We start from the raw sequence: 18,978 nt of genomic DNA on the forward strand, positions 1-18,978 counted from the left end.
TAGCTCTCTGGGAGGCCGAGGCGGGCGGATTGCTCAAGGTCAGGAGTTCAAAACCAACCTGAGCAAGAGCGAGACCCCGTCTCTACTATAAAATAGAAAGAAATTAATTGGCCAACTGATATGTATATATAAAAAAAAAATTAGCCGGGCATGGTGGCGCATGCCTGTAGTCCCAGCTACTTGGGAGGCTGAGGCAGTAGGATCGCTGAGCCCTGGAGTTTGAGGTTGCTGTGAGCCAGGCTGACGCCACAGCACTCACTCTAGCCTGGGCAACAAAGTGAGACTCTGTCTCAAAAAAAAAAAAAAAAAAAAAGAAATCAACTCACAAAAGGCAGATTAATAGGAGGAAAGGAATTATAGAATGATTTTTCCAATAACTCAATGAGGTACAGATGGTTATATACCCTTCTCAGAGAAAGGGAGATGAAGAAGTGTGGATGATTTTAGGCGGGTAGCAAATGATTTTTAGGGGGATTCAATGAGCTTGAAGAACATACAATGGCCTGAGATAAAGTCTCCTGGGCCCTCAGAGCAGACAATGGTTGGTGACAAAAATCTTCCCAGTTGTGTTGATAGACTTCAGTCTTTCTTCCTATGGCAGGAGTTCAGTTAATGAAAACCCAGGGAGGAGACCACAGGTAATTGTTTTATTCCTTTGGCAGGTTTGGACTTTAAGTAGATAAGGGAACTTCAGAGAACAACTTTATCTTGTGCTTTGGGAGAGACAAAGGATTGAGAAGCAGGAGGCAAGGGGTGGAGAGGGGGAAGGTCAGGGAGACCTTGAGATTGCTCCTTCAGTTCAGCATGTCAAAGGCCCATATTTTGGGGTGTTGGTTTCTGAGCCCCTAATACTAAGAACCTCCTGTCAGGAACTATTGGAAGTGCAAGGCCCTTTTCCATGGTTAATGTTATTAATTTGAACCTACACCATTCTAATGAGGTAGGTAAAAAAAACCCTCAGTTAAAGGAGAGAAAACAGATTGACAGAAATTTGAACACTTGTTTAGGTAAGGGGGAAGACAAATTCAATGCCATCAATTTTGATGTGGATGCCTGGTTGAGGTACTAACGTGTTAACAGTGCAGCAGCCAGGACCACAAATTCTTCCTGAGTTTGTAAAAAACTGGAACAGAGAACCTGGAAGCCGAGTAGCCAACAGGGCAGGAAAAGCAGTACTTAAATGCACTTTGCAGCTGAAATCCGGCAGTGCTTTGGAAGAGGGTGGCAAGCAGGCAGTAAGTAGGTGAGGTCTTCAGACAACAGGGGCGTTTTTCGGCAGTTCCGGCTGCCTACTTCGTCCGGGTTACTGCGGCATCCACAGAACCAGAGTTTCCTGCCAACAGGAAGAATGCGTGCTCCCTCTGCAGGGTGCTCCCTCTGCAGGCTTCCTCTCGCTGCTCCGGCGCCCCGGGGACCTGACAGGGGCCGGGAGGGGCCTGGCGCGCGCTCGTTTTCATTAGTCTGGGCAGGCGGGGAGGGCGGAGGCGGGCGGGCGGGCCTTGGGGCAGGTCTGCGGTGACCGTCGCCGCGCTCCTCTCTGTTGGTCCGCAGCCCCGAGGCCCGCGAAGGTAGCCGGCGCCCCAAACTCAGCTCCGAAGAAGCCATGGCGAAGTCCAGGGGCCGTCTGTACCTTTGGATGTGCTTGGCTGCAGCGCTGGCATCTTTCCTGGTGGGATTTATGGTTGGTGAGTATACGGGACGCTTTCTTCCGACCCCGGGGCTCGCGCTCCTCCGCAGGGCTGCAGGGAGAACGCCTGGAGCTGGAGGGCGCTGGGCTGTTTGCGCTCGCCCGCGCGCGCGCTGCGCTAGATGCCGCGAGCTCCGCGCGTTTCAGCGCAGCTGGAAACCCAATGGGGATGTATATCTGGCCTTCCTAATAGGCAAAGTGTGAAAGAAATTCGAATTAATTAAATGCTCTAGGAGTTCAGGCTACTGTTAGGGGCTGTTGAATAAACAACTTACAGCTGTCATTCTCTGCAGAGATGAAAACAAAAATGTGTTTATTTCCAAGCAGTATTAATGAGTCGGAACTTTCAACTAATATGGGCTTCACTGCAAAGAACTGCTCTTGATTTAAATAAATATTTGTGGAATGCCCCCTGGGTGTCAGGCACTGTGCTAAGAACTAGATATGCCCAGGGGAGAATGAGAAAGGCCAGGCCTTGAGTTTAATGTGAGAAAATTAAAGAACATTCTCACATAAAACTTGTTTTAACCAGCTCAGAATTTAAAAATTTTCTGCATTTAGTGTGAACATTTTTTTATTAATACTCCTACTATTCTAATGAACATTTTTTTTTAAAGCTCACTGTGAATGGTCTGTTAGGTAATTGCCTTTTTTTCCCCCTTTAGTTTTAATAAAGTCAAAAGTGATTATGTGTATGTATGTATATTTTCCCCTCAGGCTGGTTTATTAAGCCTCTCAAAGAAACAGCCACTTCAGTGCGCTATCATCAAAGTATACGGTGGAAACTGGTATCCGAAATGAAAGCTGAAAACATTAAATCATTTCTTCGGTAAGTTGATTTTGCATATTTGATCTTTAAAATAGTGTTTTAAATATTGCAGAGTAAGAAGTGTATTATAACTGCTTGTATGTATGTGGGCAGTCTTCGTGTGCAATTATATATTACTCATTAATTTATGATAGCTTAAAGTGTCTATTTAAATCACTCAGGGTGAAATCCATTAGAATATTACAGAAGTAGGTCTTGTGGTTCCCTAACTTCATCTACAAAAAAGTATCTTTTTGGCTTATTGAGAGGTGTTTCAACTTCATGTAACTTTGGACTGCAAATGAATGTTACTCTTTGTTCCTCGTGCTAGGGTTCAATCAGCAATTTTATTTAGACATCATATTCTCTCAGCAAGAGTTAGATGCTTTTTGATTCAGTGATTTAGTGGAAATGAGATCAAAGTTTCAGATTCTGTCTGCCAAAAGTTAAACTTTTATTCCATCTTGCAAATATAAATTTGTTGTTTACAAATAGGACAAAATGAAAGCAAAAAGGATCAGTGCAAATTCTCTAGCTTCTAAGCAAGAAAAAAGAGTGAAATTCAGAGGAATGATTATGAACTCCCTAAGGCCAATGACCATAGCATTTATTTTCTGTATCCAGACTCTTTCAAAGGATTGTCGTTAAAAAAAAAAATCAGCTTTGTTGAAGTATAATTTACATAAAATAAACTGTATCCTTATAGAGCCTACAATTTGAGAGTTTTGGCAGTGGTATACTATACTGAACAAACCACAAACCACCTCTTCAATCATGATAGAAAAAAATTCCATCTTGCCCTTTGCAGTTTATTCCTTCCTTCACTCCTGGCCTTAGGCAATCACAGATCATTTTTATGTCACTTTAGATTCATTTGCATTTTCTAGAATTTTATATAAATGGAATCATACAGTAAATACTCTTTTGTGTCTGACTTCCTTTACTCAATAATGATTTTGAGATTCATCCAAGTTAAGTTGTTGAAGGTGTCAGTAGTTCATTACTTTTTTTAATTAATAATTTAAAGAGGTTTTTTCTGAGCTGAGTGTGTGTGACCCATGGTCCAGAGCACATGGCCTCAAGAGGTCCTGAAAAAATGTGCCCCATTCATTACTTTTTATTTCTGAGTAGAATTCCATTGTATACATACACTACAATATATAGTTGAGGGACATTTGGATTGTTTCCAGTTTTTTACTATTGTGAATAAAGCTGTTATGAACATATGCTTACCTGTCTTTGTATGGATGTATGTTTTTGTTTCTCTTGACATGGCTGGGTTGTACGATAAGCATATGTTTAACTTTTTAAGAAAATTCCAAGGAGAATTCAGAAGTGTTTATACCATTTTGCATTCCTACCTATTATGCTTCAGGCTTTCAGTTGCATCCTAACCTGTTTTGGCATTATCACTACTTTTAATTTTACCCATTCCTATAGGTGTATTGATATCTCATTGTGGAATTTATTTATTTATTTATTTATTTATTTATTAATTATGTGGGGGCTTGGGCTTGCAGGTGAGCAGGGTCCTCAGAGGAAACAAGTTAAAACAAGGAGATCAAGCAAACATTCAGAAAAGGGGCTGAGGATATAGAAGAGTTGTTGAGCACATATCTAAAAGGTTTACGAGCACAGCAAAAGAGTTTAAGAGCCAAAGAGGGGTTCAAGATTAGGATAAAGGGGTAATGGTGAGAATGACTTGACTTATTCCAGCCACTGTCTTATTGGCAGAGCCTCAACTGAGAATGATTGTTCTCCTCCGGGGGACATGTGTGTTCAGTAAAGGTTCCCTTCTTCCCAGCCTAAGAATCTCTTGATAAGTCTATAAACCAATCACTATAATTCTCATCCCTCTGGCAATGATCAGTTTGAGAAGGAGTAGATGATCCTAATTTGTGTAATGAAACGGAAGACAACTTTAGCTAAGATCTTTTACAAAAAGTTTTTCCTTATTAAAAAAAAAGAAACACAAAAGAGGGAATAGGTATTCTTGTTTGTACTTGTTTCTCCTGAACATTGCTAAATATGTGATGCCTGGAGCTGTATTGTTCATCTCAGAACCATAAGGAGAACATAAATGTAAAGGATGTAATACTCTGCTGCTCTTTTTTTTTTTTTTTTGTACGTCTGTATTTTATTTCATTGAGTTCTCTAAAAGATTGGTGGCAAAAATTTGTGGTTAATCTTCCCTCTTAATTTAAGAAACTATATTTATTTTTTCTCATTGCAAGAATAGTGTCTGTTCTTTGTAGAAAAAAAACAATAATGAATTGTATAAAGTAGAAAATAAATATCCCCAGCCTCTCTAGTTTTTTTCGATGCATATAAAATAATCTGTCTGAACACATTTGTAGATTTCTTAAACAAGATAAGATACTAGACATTAGTTACCTATAGTTTTCATCTAGTGGTATAGAGAGGGAAAACTTCACAGAGAAGATGATGCCTGGGGAGTCCTAATGGATGATTGGTAGTTTAAAGGTGGGAAAGGGTGGATAAGTCGAAGTGGTGATGGAGGAAGATTCAGGGAGATGGGGAAATATCTGTGTCTGAGAAAAGACCTTGTACAGAGGCCAAAAGGTATAAAAGAACATAAATCATTTCAGGAGAAAAATGAGGATACTCAGTGACAGAACAGAAAAGTTTATAAAGAGTGATGGGGCATGAAGCTGAAGAGGTGGAAGGGTAGACCACATCTAAAAGTGCTTTAGGTGCCATCTTGGAGTGTGAACTTTATAATGCAGGGTGTAGGCAGCTGTAGAAGGATTTTAAGCAGTTGGGTAATGATTAGATGAATTATTTATTTATTTGAGACAGAGTCTTGCTTTGTTGCCCAGGCTAGAGTGAGTGCCGTGGAGTCAGCCTAGCTCACAGCAACCTCAAACTCCTGGGCTCAAGCGATCCTGCTGCCTCAGCCTCTGGAGTAGCTGGGACTACAGGCATGCGCCACCCTGCCAGGCTAATTTTTTGTATATATTTTTAGTTGGCCAATTAATTTCTTTCCATTTATAGTAGAGACAGGGTCTTGCTCTTGCTCAGGCTGGTTTCGAACTCCTGACCTTGAGCGATCCGCCCGCCTCGGCCTCCCAGAGTGCTAGAATTACAGGCGTGAGCCACCGCGCCAGCCAAGCTGAATTATTTAGAAACATCACTTTTAAGATCAGACAACTATAATTTCAGATTCTAGCTCTAGCATTTATTAGCTGTGAAATTATGAACAAATTATTCAGCCACTCTTTCAGTGTCCTCATTTGCAAAATGGGGACAATGGAAGAAGGATTGTGAGGATTAAATGAGATAACACATGTGAAAGTGTAGAGCGCTTGGCACATTACAAGTTTTTATTAAATGCTAATTTCCCTAACTGCTGTATATTTTATGGATGTCCTCTGGTTGACTAAAATACAAATTTATAAAAGTATTTATTATTGCTCTAGTGCTGTGGGGAGGAGGGTTGTTTTAAAATAGTTTTCACCTCAAGTAAAATGAATCTCATTAAGAACTATGTGCAGTCACTTAAAGGCTATAATTTGGGATGGACACAGTGTCTCATACCTGTAATCCCAGCACTCTGAGAGGTCAAGGTGGGGGAAATTACTTGAGGCCAGGAGTTTGAGACCAGCCTGGACAACGTAGTGAGACCTTGTCTCTGTAAAAAAAATTTTAAAAATTACCTGGGTGTGGTGGTGTGTACATTTAGTCCCAGCTACTAGGAAAGCTGAGGAAGGAGGATCTCTTGAACCCAGGAGTTACAGTAAGCTATAATCATGCAATTGCACTCCAGCCTAGGTGACAGAATGAGATACCATCTCTTAAAAAAAAAAAAAAGTTATGGCTCATTTACACCCAGAACTAGGAGAACATTGCCCAAATTCAATTCAACAAGCCTATACTTCTGTACTTTTTGGGTAACAGGCAAGAGCTAAGCACTAGGGGATATAGAATTTAAAAAGGCATGGACTTTTACCTCAGTAAGATAGATAAGCAACCATATAGATGATACAATCAGCAGTAGAAATTATAAGTTAAAAAAAAAAGAAAATACAAGTTAAATGTAGAAGTACCCACTAGTGCTGCCAGATATTAAGACCTTTTTCCCAAAATGTCTGACAAGCAGCAAGGAATATCATCGGTATAGAAGTATGATATTCTTCCAGGGTGCCTTCTCATATCTGCTGATTGCACTGACTGTGGAATGCATTCTTTTCTGAGGGAGCATAATATGAAAACTGCAATTGCACACAAATAATTTAAAAATTAGCCTATTTACAGGTTGGTAACACTAGGTGGGTTTCTTATATTTTTCATATAGATACAATATCTTAATACCTAAGGGATTAGTAAGTAACGCATTTAAAATAGTTTTTAGGCATAGCTGAATATCGTCTTTAACTCCTACTTGTATTTTTTTTTTTTTGAGTTCTTTTACAAAGCTTCCTCATCTGGCAGGAACAGAACAAAATTTGCTGCTTGCCAAGAAAATCCAAACCCAGTGGAAGAAATTTGGACTAGATTCAGCCAAGTTGGTTCATTATGATGTCCTCTTATCATACCCTAATGAGACAAATGCCAACTATATATCAATTGTGGATGAACATGGAATTGAGGTGATAATGAAATTGTTGCTACTTTTTATATTTTATGATCCTATCCTTTTATGTTGATCGGAACATAGGGTCAAGTAAAAGAAATTTGTTCATAGTGCAATAGAACTCACATTTTTTTTTGAAAAGTTAATATGTTATAAACGAATCATTCAGTGTCTACTGTGTATTAGACATGGTATTAGGTCATGAGGCCAGAATGAAAATAAGGAGTTGATCCCTTTGCTTAAGTAAGGTGAGGCAGACAATGAATATTTCAAATTTCAAATCAATATGATAAATGCTGTTGACGATTATGATTAGAGCTCTGTATCTACAAAGAAAAGGGTCATTCAGACCAGGCTGGGAGTTAGAGAAGGCTTTCTGAAAATGTTATGTGAGTCATGAAAGACCATAAAGGATTAACCACACAAAATAAGGTAAGAGATTTTAGGCAGAAGACAAAATATTGGCAGTGGCTTGGAAACATATACTATCTTAGTATTAATGGGGGAGCTTAAAGACTTTCAATATTTCAAGAGCAGAAAATACAAAGTATGCCATGATAAGACATAAACCAATAGATATATTCTGGGGACAGATTGTAGAAGAGTTTATATGCTGTCCTAAAGAGACTTTAACTTCAGAGATTAGACTTTAACTTCAGTCTGTGGGAATCAATGACAAGTCTTAAGCAGGAGGAAGGTGTGGGTAGAGGAGGTATTTTAGATAGATTGGACAGTCACGTCCATAGATTATACCTAGATTAGGCAGATAAAGTTGCAATCCTAAAACAATAGTTCAGGTGAAAGATAATGAAGTTTCGAATTAGGGTGCTAGCAGAAATGAGGAAGATGAAAGAAAAGGAGCCCACAAAAGAAGCTGAAAAGGCTTAGTGAAAAAGGGAGAGTCACAAGAGTGCCATCTTTGAAGTCCTATTGCTACACTTTATAAGGAAACTTTTAGTTACTGGGATAGTATGTATTTATAAAAGTTTCTGTTATTTTGAAGACAATAATAATGATAAAGCTCTTGCTCATTGTCAGTGTTATTTACCTGTTTAATTATTGAACCTAGTTCCAAGATGTTTAATCATAAGTGTATACTTGCAGGTAAAATGAATTATAGTAATAATAATCTGGAATCACTTTCTCCAATATGATATGTTTCAACTCTTACTAGATTTTCAACACATCATACCTTGAACCACTACCACATGGATATGAGAATGTTACAAATATTGTACCACCATATAATGCTTTCTCAGCCCAAGGCATACCAGAGGTAAAATAAAAGACAATTTTTTCATTCAAGTCTTTAGATGTTTCTTTGCTATCTAAAACCTGTATAGAGAACTAAAACCAAGGAGATTAGGTGAATCATACATGTTATTTCATTGTTCTGTGTTCAGTACTATGAGTACCTCCTCCTTAAAATTAAAAATACCGTTACTAATAAAATAAAACAGAAAAGAACACTAGAAAAAGAAAAAAAAAGAAAACAAATTCATTAAAAATAGACCCCAGGAAGCAAATGCCACTCTGAAATAACAAACTACTGAACATAACTTTATTTATTTTTTTTTTTTTGAGACAGAGTCACACTGTTGCCCAGGCTAGAGTGAGTGCCGTGGCGTCAGCCTAGCTCACAGCAACCTCAAACTCCTGGGCTCAAGCGATCCTACTGCCTCAGCCTCCCAAGTAGCTGGGACTACAGGCATGCGCCACCATGCCCGGCTAATTTTTTAGTTGGTCAATTAATTTATTTCTATTTTTGGTAGAGACAGGGTCTCGCTCAGGCTGGTTTCGAACTCCTGACCTTGAGCAATCCGCCCGCCTCGGCCTCCCAAAGTGCTAGGATTACAGGCGTGAGCCACCGTGCCCGGCCTGAACATAACTTTAATTCAGTAAAAGAAATAGATGTTTTTATGAGCTTCCTTCCATTGTTCATAATCTGAATTTTTTTATATATTTATATGTCTGATTTTAGAGGTCATACCACAGAGTTTTTAAATTAATATCATGGTTAGAAATTAAACATAGTTAAGATTTTCAGAATGATACTTATTCTATTTCCTGTGGTTTTGTATACATTGATAATTTCTTCAAAACAGAGTACACTGTTTAAACAAGTCTTATATATTGTCTTTTTTTTTAACTTTTCTAGATTTTGAAAGATTCTCTAAAGCCTTTTGTAGAGTTACCATGGATCTGTTTATTAATTCCAGATAAGGAAAGGAAACTTTTGATGATACCATATTGTAGAACAAACTTATTTTTTTGTTTTCTTTTTAATTTTAGCAGTAGTATGTACTTGTTTTCTTTTCCCTATAGGGAGATCTTGTATATGTGAATTATGCTCGTACTGAAGACTTTTTCAAACTAGAAAGAGAGATGAACATTAACTGCACTGGGAAGATTGTTATTGCAAGATATGGAAAAATCTTCAGAGGAAATAAAGTACAGTATTATTTGTTTTTCTAAGGGGAATGAGAGAGAATATATCCTATAAATGCAAATGATCAGTTTGCTTCATAGTTTCCAAAACTGCTTTCAAAATTTTTCTTTTCTTTTTGTTTTATTTTTTGCTACTTGCCATGGTGCACAGAAAATCCTGTTTTTATGTTACCTTACATATCTGGAAAGGAAAATTATTTTTAATTTATATTACAAAAGTAATATTCGGGCCCCTCTTCTCTCTAGATCATGTACTGTGAGCAAATTGCTTAACCTCTCTGTGGCAAAGTTTCATCATATGGGAGTACTCATAATAGCACCAATCTCATAGAGTTCTTATTAGGGTTAAATGACTTTATGTTTGAAAGTACTTAGGGTAATGGCTGGTATTTAGTAATTTCTATAACTCCTCATTAAATATTTCACTATTTTAAATGGTAGCATAATATTTCACAGAATTGATAAGAAATTTATGTAACCATTCCCCTATTGATGGATGCTTGTCTTGTCTTGAATTTGTTATTACTACAAATAATTCCATTTTTGGAATTATTGGCTAAGGAATACATCCTTAGCCATACATACTTCAAACATTTGTGTGAAGATTTTTATAGTATAGATTCCTAAATATTGAATGGCTGAATCATAGTGTATGTTCTTTCAAAATTTTGATAGGCATCATCAAATTGCCCTTCAAAAATGTCATGACAGATTATACTTCCACTGATATAATAGAGTACTCTCTGAATGTTGGAGTGTATTTTAGTGAATAAAGACTAATAGTTATCTATCTTTTGCTACAATACTTTTGATAATGAAGAATCAGTATCTCACATGTTCAATTTTCTTATTCTTGGCAGTTTGGATTGTTAGAAAGATGTTTACAAAACACTATGGACAGCTTTTCACACACTATGACTGCTCTGCATAAAATTTTAAATCAGTTTAGTTCGCACATATATGAAGAGTGCTTACTCTATGATATACAAGATTTTGGAAAGCCATAGTTAAAAATGAATAAGACATGATCCATGTTCTCAAAACACCATCAGTCTAGTAGGAAAGACAGACATTTAAAAGATATTTTAATATACTATGGTCTATCCTAGAAAAAATAAAGAAAAAAATATATATACTATGGTCTATCCTATAATAGAAATATATACAAAATACAGAAGTACAAAGAAGGGAGAGATTAATTTTGCAGTTTGGGGGACAATAGGATTGTTTCATAGAAGAAGTGATAACTTGTTTAGAATTTTGTAAAATACATGGAAATTTATTCCTACAAAGAGAGAAATTGTATTCAAGGCCAGGGGAACTGAATATATAATAGCATGATAAAATGCAGTGTTTAAATTTTCTCACATCATGAAATTAATCTTTTTCTTATATGAATAAATTAATCAATTGCCATTTCTGTGTTATGGATTGCACGTTGCCTCTGCAGGTTAAAAATGCCATGTTAGCAGGAGCTATAGGAATTATCTTGTACTCAGATCCAGCTGACTACTTTGCCCCTGAGGTACAGCCATATCCCAAAGGATGGAATCTTCCTGGTACTGCAGCCCAGAGAGGAAATGTGTTAAATTTGAATGGAGCTGGTGACCCACTCACTCCAGGCTATCCAGCTAAAGGTAATGGATGAGCTTGTCAGTCTACCATTTTTGCAAAAATACTCCTTGCCCTTTTGGATAGGATAAAAGCAAAGATCTACAAAATAACATTAAAACTAATATTGCGTATAGTTAAATCATTTTGTTTTTATTTTTTATTTTATTTTATTTTCTGTTTTATCATTTTGTTTTACTATTGCTGGGAATTCAAAAGCATTCCTCTTGTATTACTTTGGGCATGGGGAGGGAACACTTAGTTCATGCTCTCTGTCTTCCTTTAGTAGAGTAGAGATTCAGAAATACTGATCCTCATACCCCAAGTAATATTGCAAACTTATCAGACTAGAATTTATGTTTGCTGAGTTACCTAGGGTTTTTATCCTTCTTTAGCTCATGTATTTCTACTTTAAAAATTATTAATGAGTTTTGTGTTTTTTAAAATGTCAAATTTGAAAACTTATGGCATATGGGAAATGATCTTCACAATCGAGATAATGAACGTATCCATTATTTCAAGATGTTTCCTCTTATCTCTTTGTATTCCCTTCTTCCCAACTCTTCCTGTCTCCTCCATGCCAATCCCTAGGCAACTACTGATCTGCTTTCTACTGCCAGCATAATTATTTTGAGATCTATCCATGTTGACATCTATGCCAATAGTTTCTTTCTTCCTTCCCTCCCTCCCTCCCCCTTCTTTTCTTCCTTCCTTCCTTCCTTCTTCCCTCCCTTTCCATTTCCATCTCTGTCTCTCTCTGTCTCTCTCTCTTTCTCTTTCTCTCTCTCAGCAGTATTCCATTGAATAGCTATAGCATAGTTTGTTTATTCATTTACTTGTTGATGGACGTTTGGGTTGTTTTCAGTTTTGGGGCCATTACACATAAAGGTGTTATGAAAAGTTGTACAAGCCCCCCCTTTTTTTTTTAAAGAAGAATCTTTATATTTTAGTACTTTTTTTTAAAGACAGTGTCTTGCTCTGTTGCCTGAGCTAGAGAGTAGTGGCATGATCATGGCTTGAATTCCTGGGCTCCAGGTATATAAGTCTTTGCATGTACATATACTTTTATTTCTCTTGGGTAAATACTTGAAAGTGGAATGGCTGGATAATATAGTAGATGGATGTTTAACTTTTAAAGAAATTTAAATTTTTTTTTCTAAAATAGTTGTTTCGTTTTATATTCCAACAGCAAGGTATGCCTATTCTAGTTGCTACATCCTTACCAACACTTACTATGCCAATTTTTTTATTAAATAATTCTGCATTCTAACAGATATGTAAGTCCTTCAAGTTGAAACTCTTTCAAAATTGTCATGTCTATTTTTTGTCCTTTCCACATGAATTTTAGAAGCAGTTTGCTAATTTCCATAAAAACGCTGCCTGGGAGTTTGGGATTAAATGAAATCTGAGATCAATTTGGGGAGAATTGACATCTTAAAAACATTGAATTTTCTAATCCATGAATAAGATACAAGTCTCTGTTCTTTACTTTCTCCCAGCAATGTTTTATAGTTTCACTGTATGAATTATGCACATCTTTTGTCAGATTTATTCATAACCATTTCATAATTTTATATTATAAAATTTCAATTCCAATTTTTTATTACTAGTAAATAGAAACACTGTTGTATTCATAGAGGAAATACATTGATCTTGTATCCTGCAAACTTGTTAAATTTACCAATTAGTTCTGCTGGGTTTTTGTAGATCCCATCAGAGTTTTTACATAGATGATCATGTCATTTGCAAATAAGGGCCATTTTATTTCTTTGTTTCTAATCTGGATATGTTTTATTCTCTTTTCTTCCCCTTTTGTACTGACTAGAATCTCCAGTACAATCTTAAATAGAAGTTGTTAGAGCAGACATCTTTGCCTTTTTTCTGTTCCAAAGAAAGCATCATGTCTTTCTCTGTTAAATATTATACTAGCTTTAGGTTCTTTATAGGTTCTTTTTGTCACACTGAGAAAGTTTACTTCTTTCCTAATGTGGTGAGAATTTTTAACCTAGAATGTATGTTGTATTTGTCAAATGCTTTTTCTGTGTATACTGAGATAATCATATGTTATCTACTTAGTTAAATTATTTTGATTTTTTTTTAGTGTTAAACCAACTCTGCCACTCTGAGATAAAATTGGCGACAATTTATTATCCTTTTATGTATTATTGAATTTTTGTTAAATTTTTCTTAAAAATATCTGTTAAGAATATCTATAGGTTCATAAGGGATATTGATGTGTATGTTTAATTCCTTGTGGTATCTTTGGTATCAGAGTAATGCTGGCCTCTTGGAATGAGTTGGAAACTGTTCTTTTTCATCTTTCTGCAGTATTTCATGTGGGGATGAGTTTAATTTTGTCTGAAAATGTTTGGTAGAATTCCCCAGGAATCTACCTCTGCCTGAAATTATTTTTGGAAGATTGCTTTTCATGACAAATTGAATTTCTTTAATAGCTATATGGCTGTGCAGATTACCTATTTATTCTTGAGTGAGCTTTGGTAGTTTCTGTTTTTCAAGGATTTTAACCATTTTATATAAATTTTTGAGTTTATGAGCATAGAGTTCATAATATTTTCTTATTCTTATCTGCAGATACTGGAGTAATACTCTCCTTTGTTCCTGATATTGGAAATTTATATCTTCTTTATTTTTATTTTTTTGATCTATTTAGCTAGAGACAGACATTAGTTTTATTGATCTTGACAAAGAACCAGCTTTGGATTTCATTGATTATCTCCATTTTTTTTTTACCTTCCTTTTCTTAGCTTTCTGCCCTGCTCTTTATTATGTCCTTCCTCCTGCTTATTTTTGCCTTTGTTTATTCTTTTTCTAGGTCTTAAGGCAGAATCCAGAGTCATTTGTTTGAAACTTTTCTCTTTTTGTAAGATAGGTGACTTAGTGCTATAACTCTTTCTCTAAGTTCTCCTTAGAACATAGCTGCATCCTACAACTTTTAATATATGGCATTTTATTTTTTTTAGCTCCAAGTATCAATACTTTCCAATTTTCCTTTTCATTTCTACTTTGACCCATGGTTTATTTACAAGTGTATTATTTGGTTTTCAAATACTTGGAGATTTTCTAGGTGTCTATTTAATACTGGTTTCTGATTTAATTCCACTGTGGTCAGAGAACATACTTTGTATGATTTTTACATTTTTGTCTTTTTTTTCCTTTTATTTCATCATATTATGGGGGTATAAATATTGTTAGGGTTACATATATTGCCCCTGCGATTCCTCCCCACACCTTGTCAAAATATCAAGCATGTCCAACCCCCAGGTGGTGTGCATCGCACCTATTTTGTAAGTATATATCCTTCCCTCCTCCCCCCTCCTATCCTCCCAACACCCAATAAAAGTTTTCTTTTCTTTTCTTTTTTATATCTTTGGCTTTCCCTACGAAGGGTCAGAAGTATTCCCTTCCCCTCCAACGATGAACGCCACAACCCTAAGATGTGTATCTCCCCCCCCCCAAACCTTGGTGAACACTACCACCATTTAAGCACCATATTTTTAATTAGTCAATACCAATTTGATGTAGAGTAGATGTGGAGCCCATTTTCTTGATCTTGTGTCACCTCACTTTGGATAACGGGCTTAAGCTTAATCCAGGATAGCATAAACGGTGCTAGCTCACTGTCATTTCTTAGAATTGAGTAGTATTCCATTGTGAGCATATACCAAATTTTAATTATCCACTCATGAATTGATGGACACTTGGGTTGTTTCCATGATCTTGCAATAGTGAATTGTGCTGCCATAAACATTCTAGAGCAGATGTCTTTATAATAGAATGTCTTACGTTCTTTTGGGTAGATGCCCAACAATGCTATTGCTGGGTCGAATGGTATTTCTATATCTTTGAGGTATTTCTATATATTTGAGGTATCTCCAAATTCTTTTCCACAGAGGTTGCACTAATTTGCAGTCCCACCAGCAGTGCAAGAGTGTTCCTGTCTCTCCACATCCTCGCCAGCATTTGTTGTTTTGGGATTTCTTGATACAAGGCATTCTCTCTGGTGTTAGATGGTATCTCATTGTGGTTTTGATTTCATTTCTCTAATGATTAGAGATGTTGAACATTTTTTTATATGTTTGCAGGCCATTATTCCGTCGTCTTTGGAGAAGTTTCTGTTTATTTCTGTTGCCCATTTCTTGATGGGGTTGTTTGATTTTTTTCTTGTTTATTCTTTTAAGTTCTAGATAGATTCTTGTTATTAGACCTTTATCAGAAGTGTGGAGAACAAATATTTTCTCCTACTCTGTGGGCTGTCTATTTGCTGTAATGATGATTTCCTTAGCTGTGCAGAAACTTTTTAATTTGATGAGATCCCATTTGTTTATTTTTGGTGCAGTGGTGATTGCCTTGGGAGTCTTCCTCGAAAATTTTTTGCCTAGACCAATGTCTGATAGAGTTTTCCCAACATCTTCTAGGATTCTTAAGGTTTCATGCCTTAGGATTAAGTCTGTAATCCATCTTGAGTGAATTTTTGTGTGGTCAGAGAACATACTTTGTATGATTTTTACATTTTTTGTCTTTTTATAAAGGTCCAAACAAAACTATTTATATTTATTAAGATGTGTTCTATGGCCCAGAATATGGTCTATCTAATATATGTTATATGTGCACTTGAAAAGAATGTATATTCTGCTATTTTTGGGTGGAGTATTCAATAAGTGAAAAAAAAGGGCAGGTCAAGTTAGTTGTTAGTGTTACTGAAGTCTTATACACTTAAAATTTTTCTGACTAATTGTATTGTTAAGATTTTTTATTTCAAAAGTCAATTATTTTATAAAAATACTTAATGAGAAAAAAATCTTATGGAAAAACTATTTTTTCATTTTGTCATTTTTAAATTGTTTCAGGTATAAAGATAAATTCTGTCCATCTTAATTTATCTTGGCTGAAATCCAAGATTCTAATGAGGTTTTAAGGCTGGCAGGACTTTTCAGTATTCCCTTAAAGAGAATATTACATTATTGTTGAATGTTTATCTTTTTTCTAAAAATCTTATATATTCCTTTTGAAGTTTTTCCCCCCTATTACTTTATAATTTCAAAATCTGAGACAGATTCTAGTCATCTAGTTAATGAAGCTTCTCTAAGAAGGACTGACAATATGCTTGAGGAAATAAATTATTCTTGTAAATTCAAGAGAATTATGTGAAATGTCAAAGCAAATCTGGGACTCTATAATCTCTATGATCAATTTAACTTTAAAATATAAATGATTTAATTCTTACTGTTGAATCAAATAGGCCATAATAGATAAAACAATTGTTTGACTTTGGGGACCTTTTAATTTTGGTATAATTATAAATGTATAGCAAACCTGTAACAGTAATACAAAAAATTCCTGTATGCTACTTGCTCAGATTCTTTCATTGTTTTCATTTTATGCACTTGATTTTTGCAGAGTACACCTTTAGACTTAATATTGAAGAAGGAGTGGGAATCCCCAAAATACCTGTACATCCCATTGGATATAATGATGCAGAAATATTATTACGGTATAGTTTTCTAGTTGGATATGAGATTAAGATATTTTGCATTAAGGTGTCTATTTTCTAATATAAAACCAATATCAAAAACCTAATTATTTAAAAAGTAAAGTCTTGTATCAAAATAACTTCTGGAGTAGGAATAACAGAACCTACCATGTTTTTATTCCATAAGAGAAAAGCAGTCAGTCTGGTGACTAAAAAATAATAGGAAAACATTATCCTGTTTGCTACAAAAGAAATTCTCAAATAAAAAACTATGTCCAAAAGAAAATTAATACTCATTTGAGATTTTTCAAGTAGTCGGATATTCTTAGATATATTCATTAGATATTTATACTTGATACGTAGTTTAAAAGTATAATAATGCCCACCACTTATTAGATGTATAGCCTTGGACAAGTTACTTAATCTTTCTCTGACTTAGTTTCCTTATCTGTAAAATGAACACCATAATCATTTCTCTTTTGTAGGGTTATTATAAGATCATGTATGTAACGTAGTTAGCCCAGTATCTAGAATATGGTAAATAATTAATGTTTACTATTATTGTATTTTAAATGTCTGTATTAGCACAACTTAATAATTGCTTATGAGTTCCTACTATGTAGCCAGCAGCTTCTTTACAAATTTCTCATTTTTAACATAGTCATGAGTCTCCTATTTCAGGATTTCTTTCACACAGTGCTTCCCCACATAAATAACTAGGTCAAAAAAGAAAGGAGGCTAATGCCTCCTATCTCCCTTCAGTATTTTATTTTTTCTCCTTAGCTTTTATCTCTAACATATTACATATTTTACTTATTCATTTCAATTATGGCTGTCTCACTAGAGTGTAAGCTCCACAAGGGAAGGGATTTTTGATAGTACCTGGCACCTTGTAGATACTTGATATTTCTTAGATATATGTATCAACTATTATCTCTTCATCAAATTTTATTATTTCTTCTTGGAAATTGTGATGCTCAAGCTTTTTCTGTCATTTTCTTTTCTTTTTCTTTTTCTTCTCTTTTTTTGACAGCCATTTGGGAGGAACTGCTCCACCAGATGACAGCTGGAAGGGAAGTCTTAATGTGGGCTACAATATTGGACCTGGCTTTACAGGGAGTAATTCTTTCAGGTAAGTTTGCATTACTTTCGTAGCCTGGAAAAGTTTTATATTTTTAATGGAAACATTGTCAAGATAACTGTTCTGCCAGATGTATTTTTCTTGTCTCTTTTTCTCATTTCACTAGTAAATAAATGATCATTTTATATTACTTAAGAAGTACTTACACAATGAACTGTTGAATTTTTCCATTAGTGATATCTCATTATTTTCATAGTCTCAAAAATTACTATGTTTGAGTTATAGGTTTATTTTCAAGCAGTATTTTTTTCTTCAACTTTTCTTTCCAAACCGTTTTTCAAAATGCTACACATGTGAAACACTAGGTTAAATTAAGGGAGGGAGTAAAGGAGAAGAGAGAAAGGAACCAACACTTATTGATCACTAACTGTGTGGGTTAAATGAGTTAAAATGGGTAAGTTATGTAGCTACTATAAGGTTCAATAGACTGATCTTTCCATTGTTGTTGTTATTAATGTATTACAGCACTATTGCAGATGAGTGATCACAGAATATATGATTATTGAGCTTAGTCTTACAGAAAGTGTAAAAGTTTTCGGCTGGGCGCGGTGGCTCATGCCTGTAATCCTAGCACTCTGGGAGGCTGAGGCGGGAGGATCGCTCAAGGTCAGGAGTTCGAAAGCAGCCCGAGCAAGAGTGAGACCCTCGTCTCTACTAAAAATAGAAAGAAATTAATTGGCCAGCTAAAAAAATATATAGAAAAAATTAGCTGGTCATGGTGGCTCATGCTTGTAGTCCCAGCTACTTGGGAGGCTGAGGCAGAAGGATTGCTTGAACCTAGAAATTTGAGGTTGCTGTGAGCTAGGCTGATGCCACAGCACTCTAGCCCAGGCAACAAAGTGAGACTCTGTCTCAAAAAAAAAAAAAAAAAAAAAGTTTTCCACCAGGTCAAAGCAGGCAGCAAATGCCACTTAGAGAAATCATCCTGTACAGAGTCATGAAACAGCATGGTGTGATCAGAACTTTAAGAAATTTGATTTGCCTGAAATGTAGCAGGAGAGGGAAATATAACTGATAAATCAGAGAAGACATAGCTATATTTATTAAACCAAAGTTATTTCATCAGTCTTGTTTGCTAACAATTTACCTTAACTATGTGAACGTGGATTCTCTCAGCGTTTTTTAGTTTCTGTAGGAATTTTTTTTTATTGCAGAAATTTTAAAGTATTAGAAGTTCAGGCTGGACATGGTGGCTCAT

At 35.6% G+C, this 18,978-nt stretch overlaps 1 protein-coding gene across 1 annotated transcript in view; it reads left to right on the forward strand.

Annotated features, from left to right (window-relative positions):
• NAALAD2 (N-acetylated alpha-linked acidic dipeptidase 2) overlaps window positions 1–18,978 on the forward strand; it is a 46,149-nt gene that overhangs the window by 4,018 nt on the left and 23,153 nt on the right. Inside the window, exons 5-12 of the mRNA XM_012737692.3 lie at window positions 1,552–1,685; window positions 2,405–2,516; window positions 6,919–7,105; window positions 8,264–8,365; window positions 9,415–9,540; window positions 10,988–11,174; window positions 16,567–16,660; window positions 17,673–17,771. Coding sequence (XP_012593146.2) covers window positions 1,552–1,685; window positions 2,405–2,516; window positions 6,919–7,105; window positions 8,264–8,365; window positions 9,415–9,540; window positions 10,988–11,174; window positions 16,567–16,660; window positions 17,673–17,771 — 1,041 coding nt within the window. The remainder of the gene's footprint in view (window positions 1–1,551; window positions 1,686–2,404; window positions 2,517–6,918; window positions 7,106–8,263; window positions 8,366–9,414; window positions 9,541–10,987; window positions 11,175–16,566; window positions 16,661–17,672; window positions 17,772–18,978) is intronic.

The sequence above is a fragment of the Microcebus murinus genome, chromosome 4 (genome assembly GCF_040939455.1).
Source record: "Microcebus murinus isolate Inina chromosome 4, M.murinus_Inina_mat1.0, whole genome shotgun sequence".
NCBI classification, from domain to species: Eukaryota; Metazoa; Chordata; class Mammalia; order Primates; family Cheirogaleidae; genus Microcebus; species Microcebus murinus.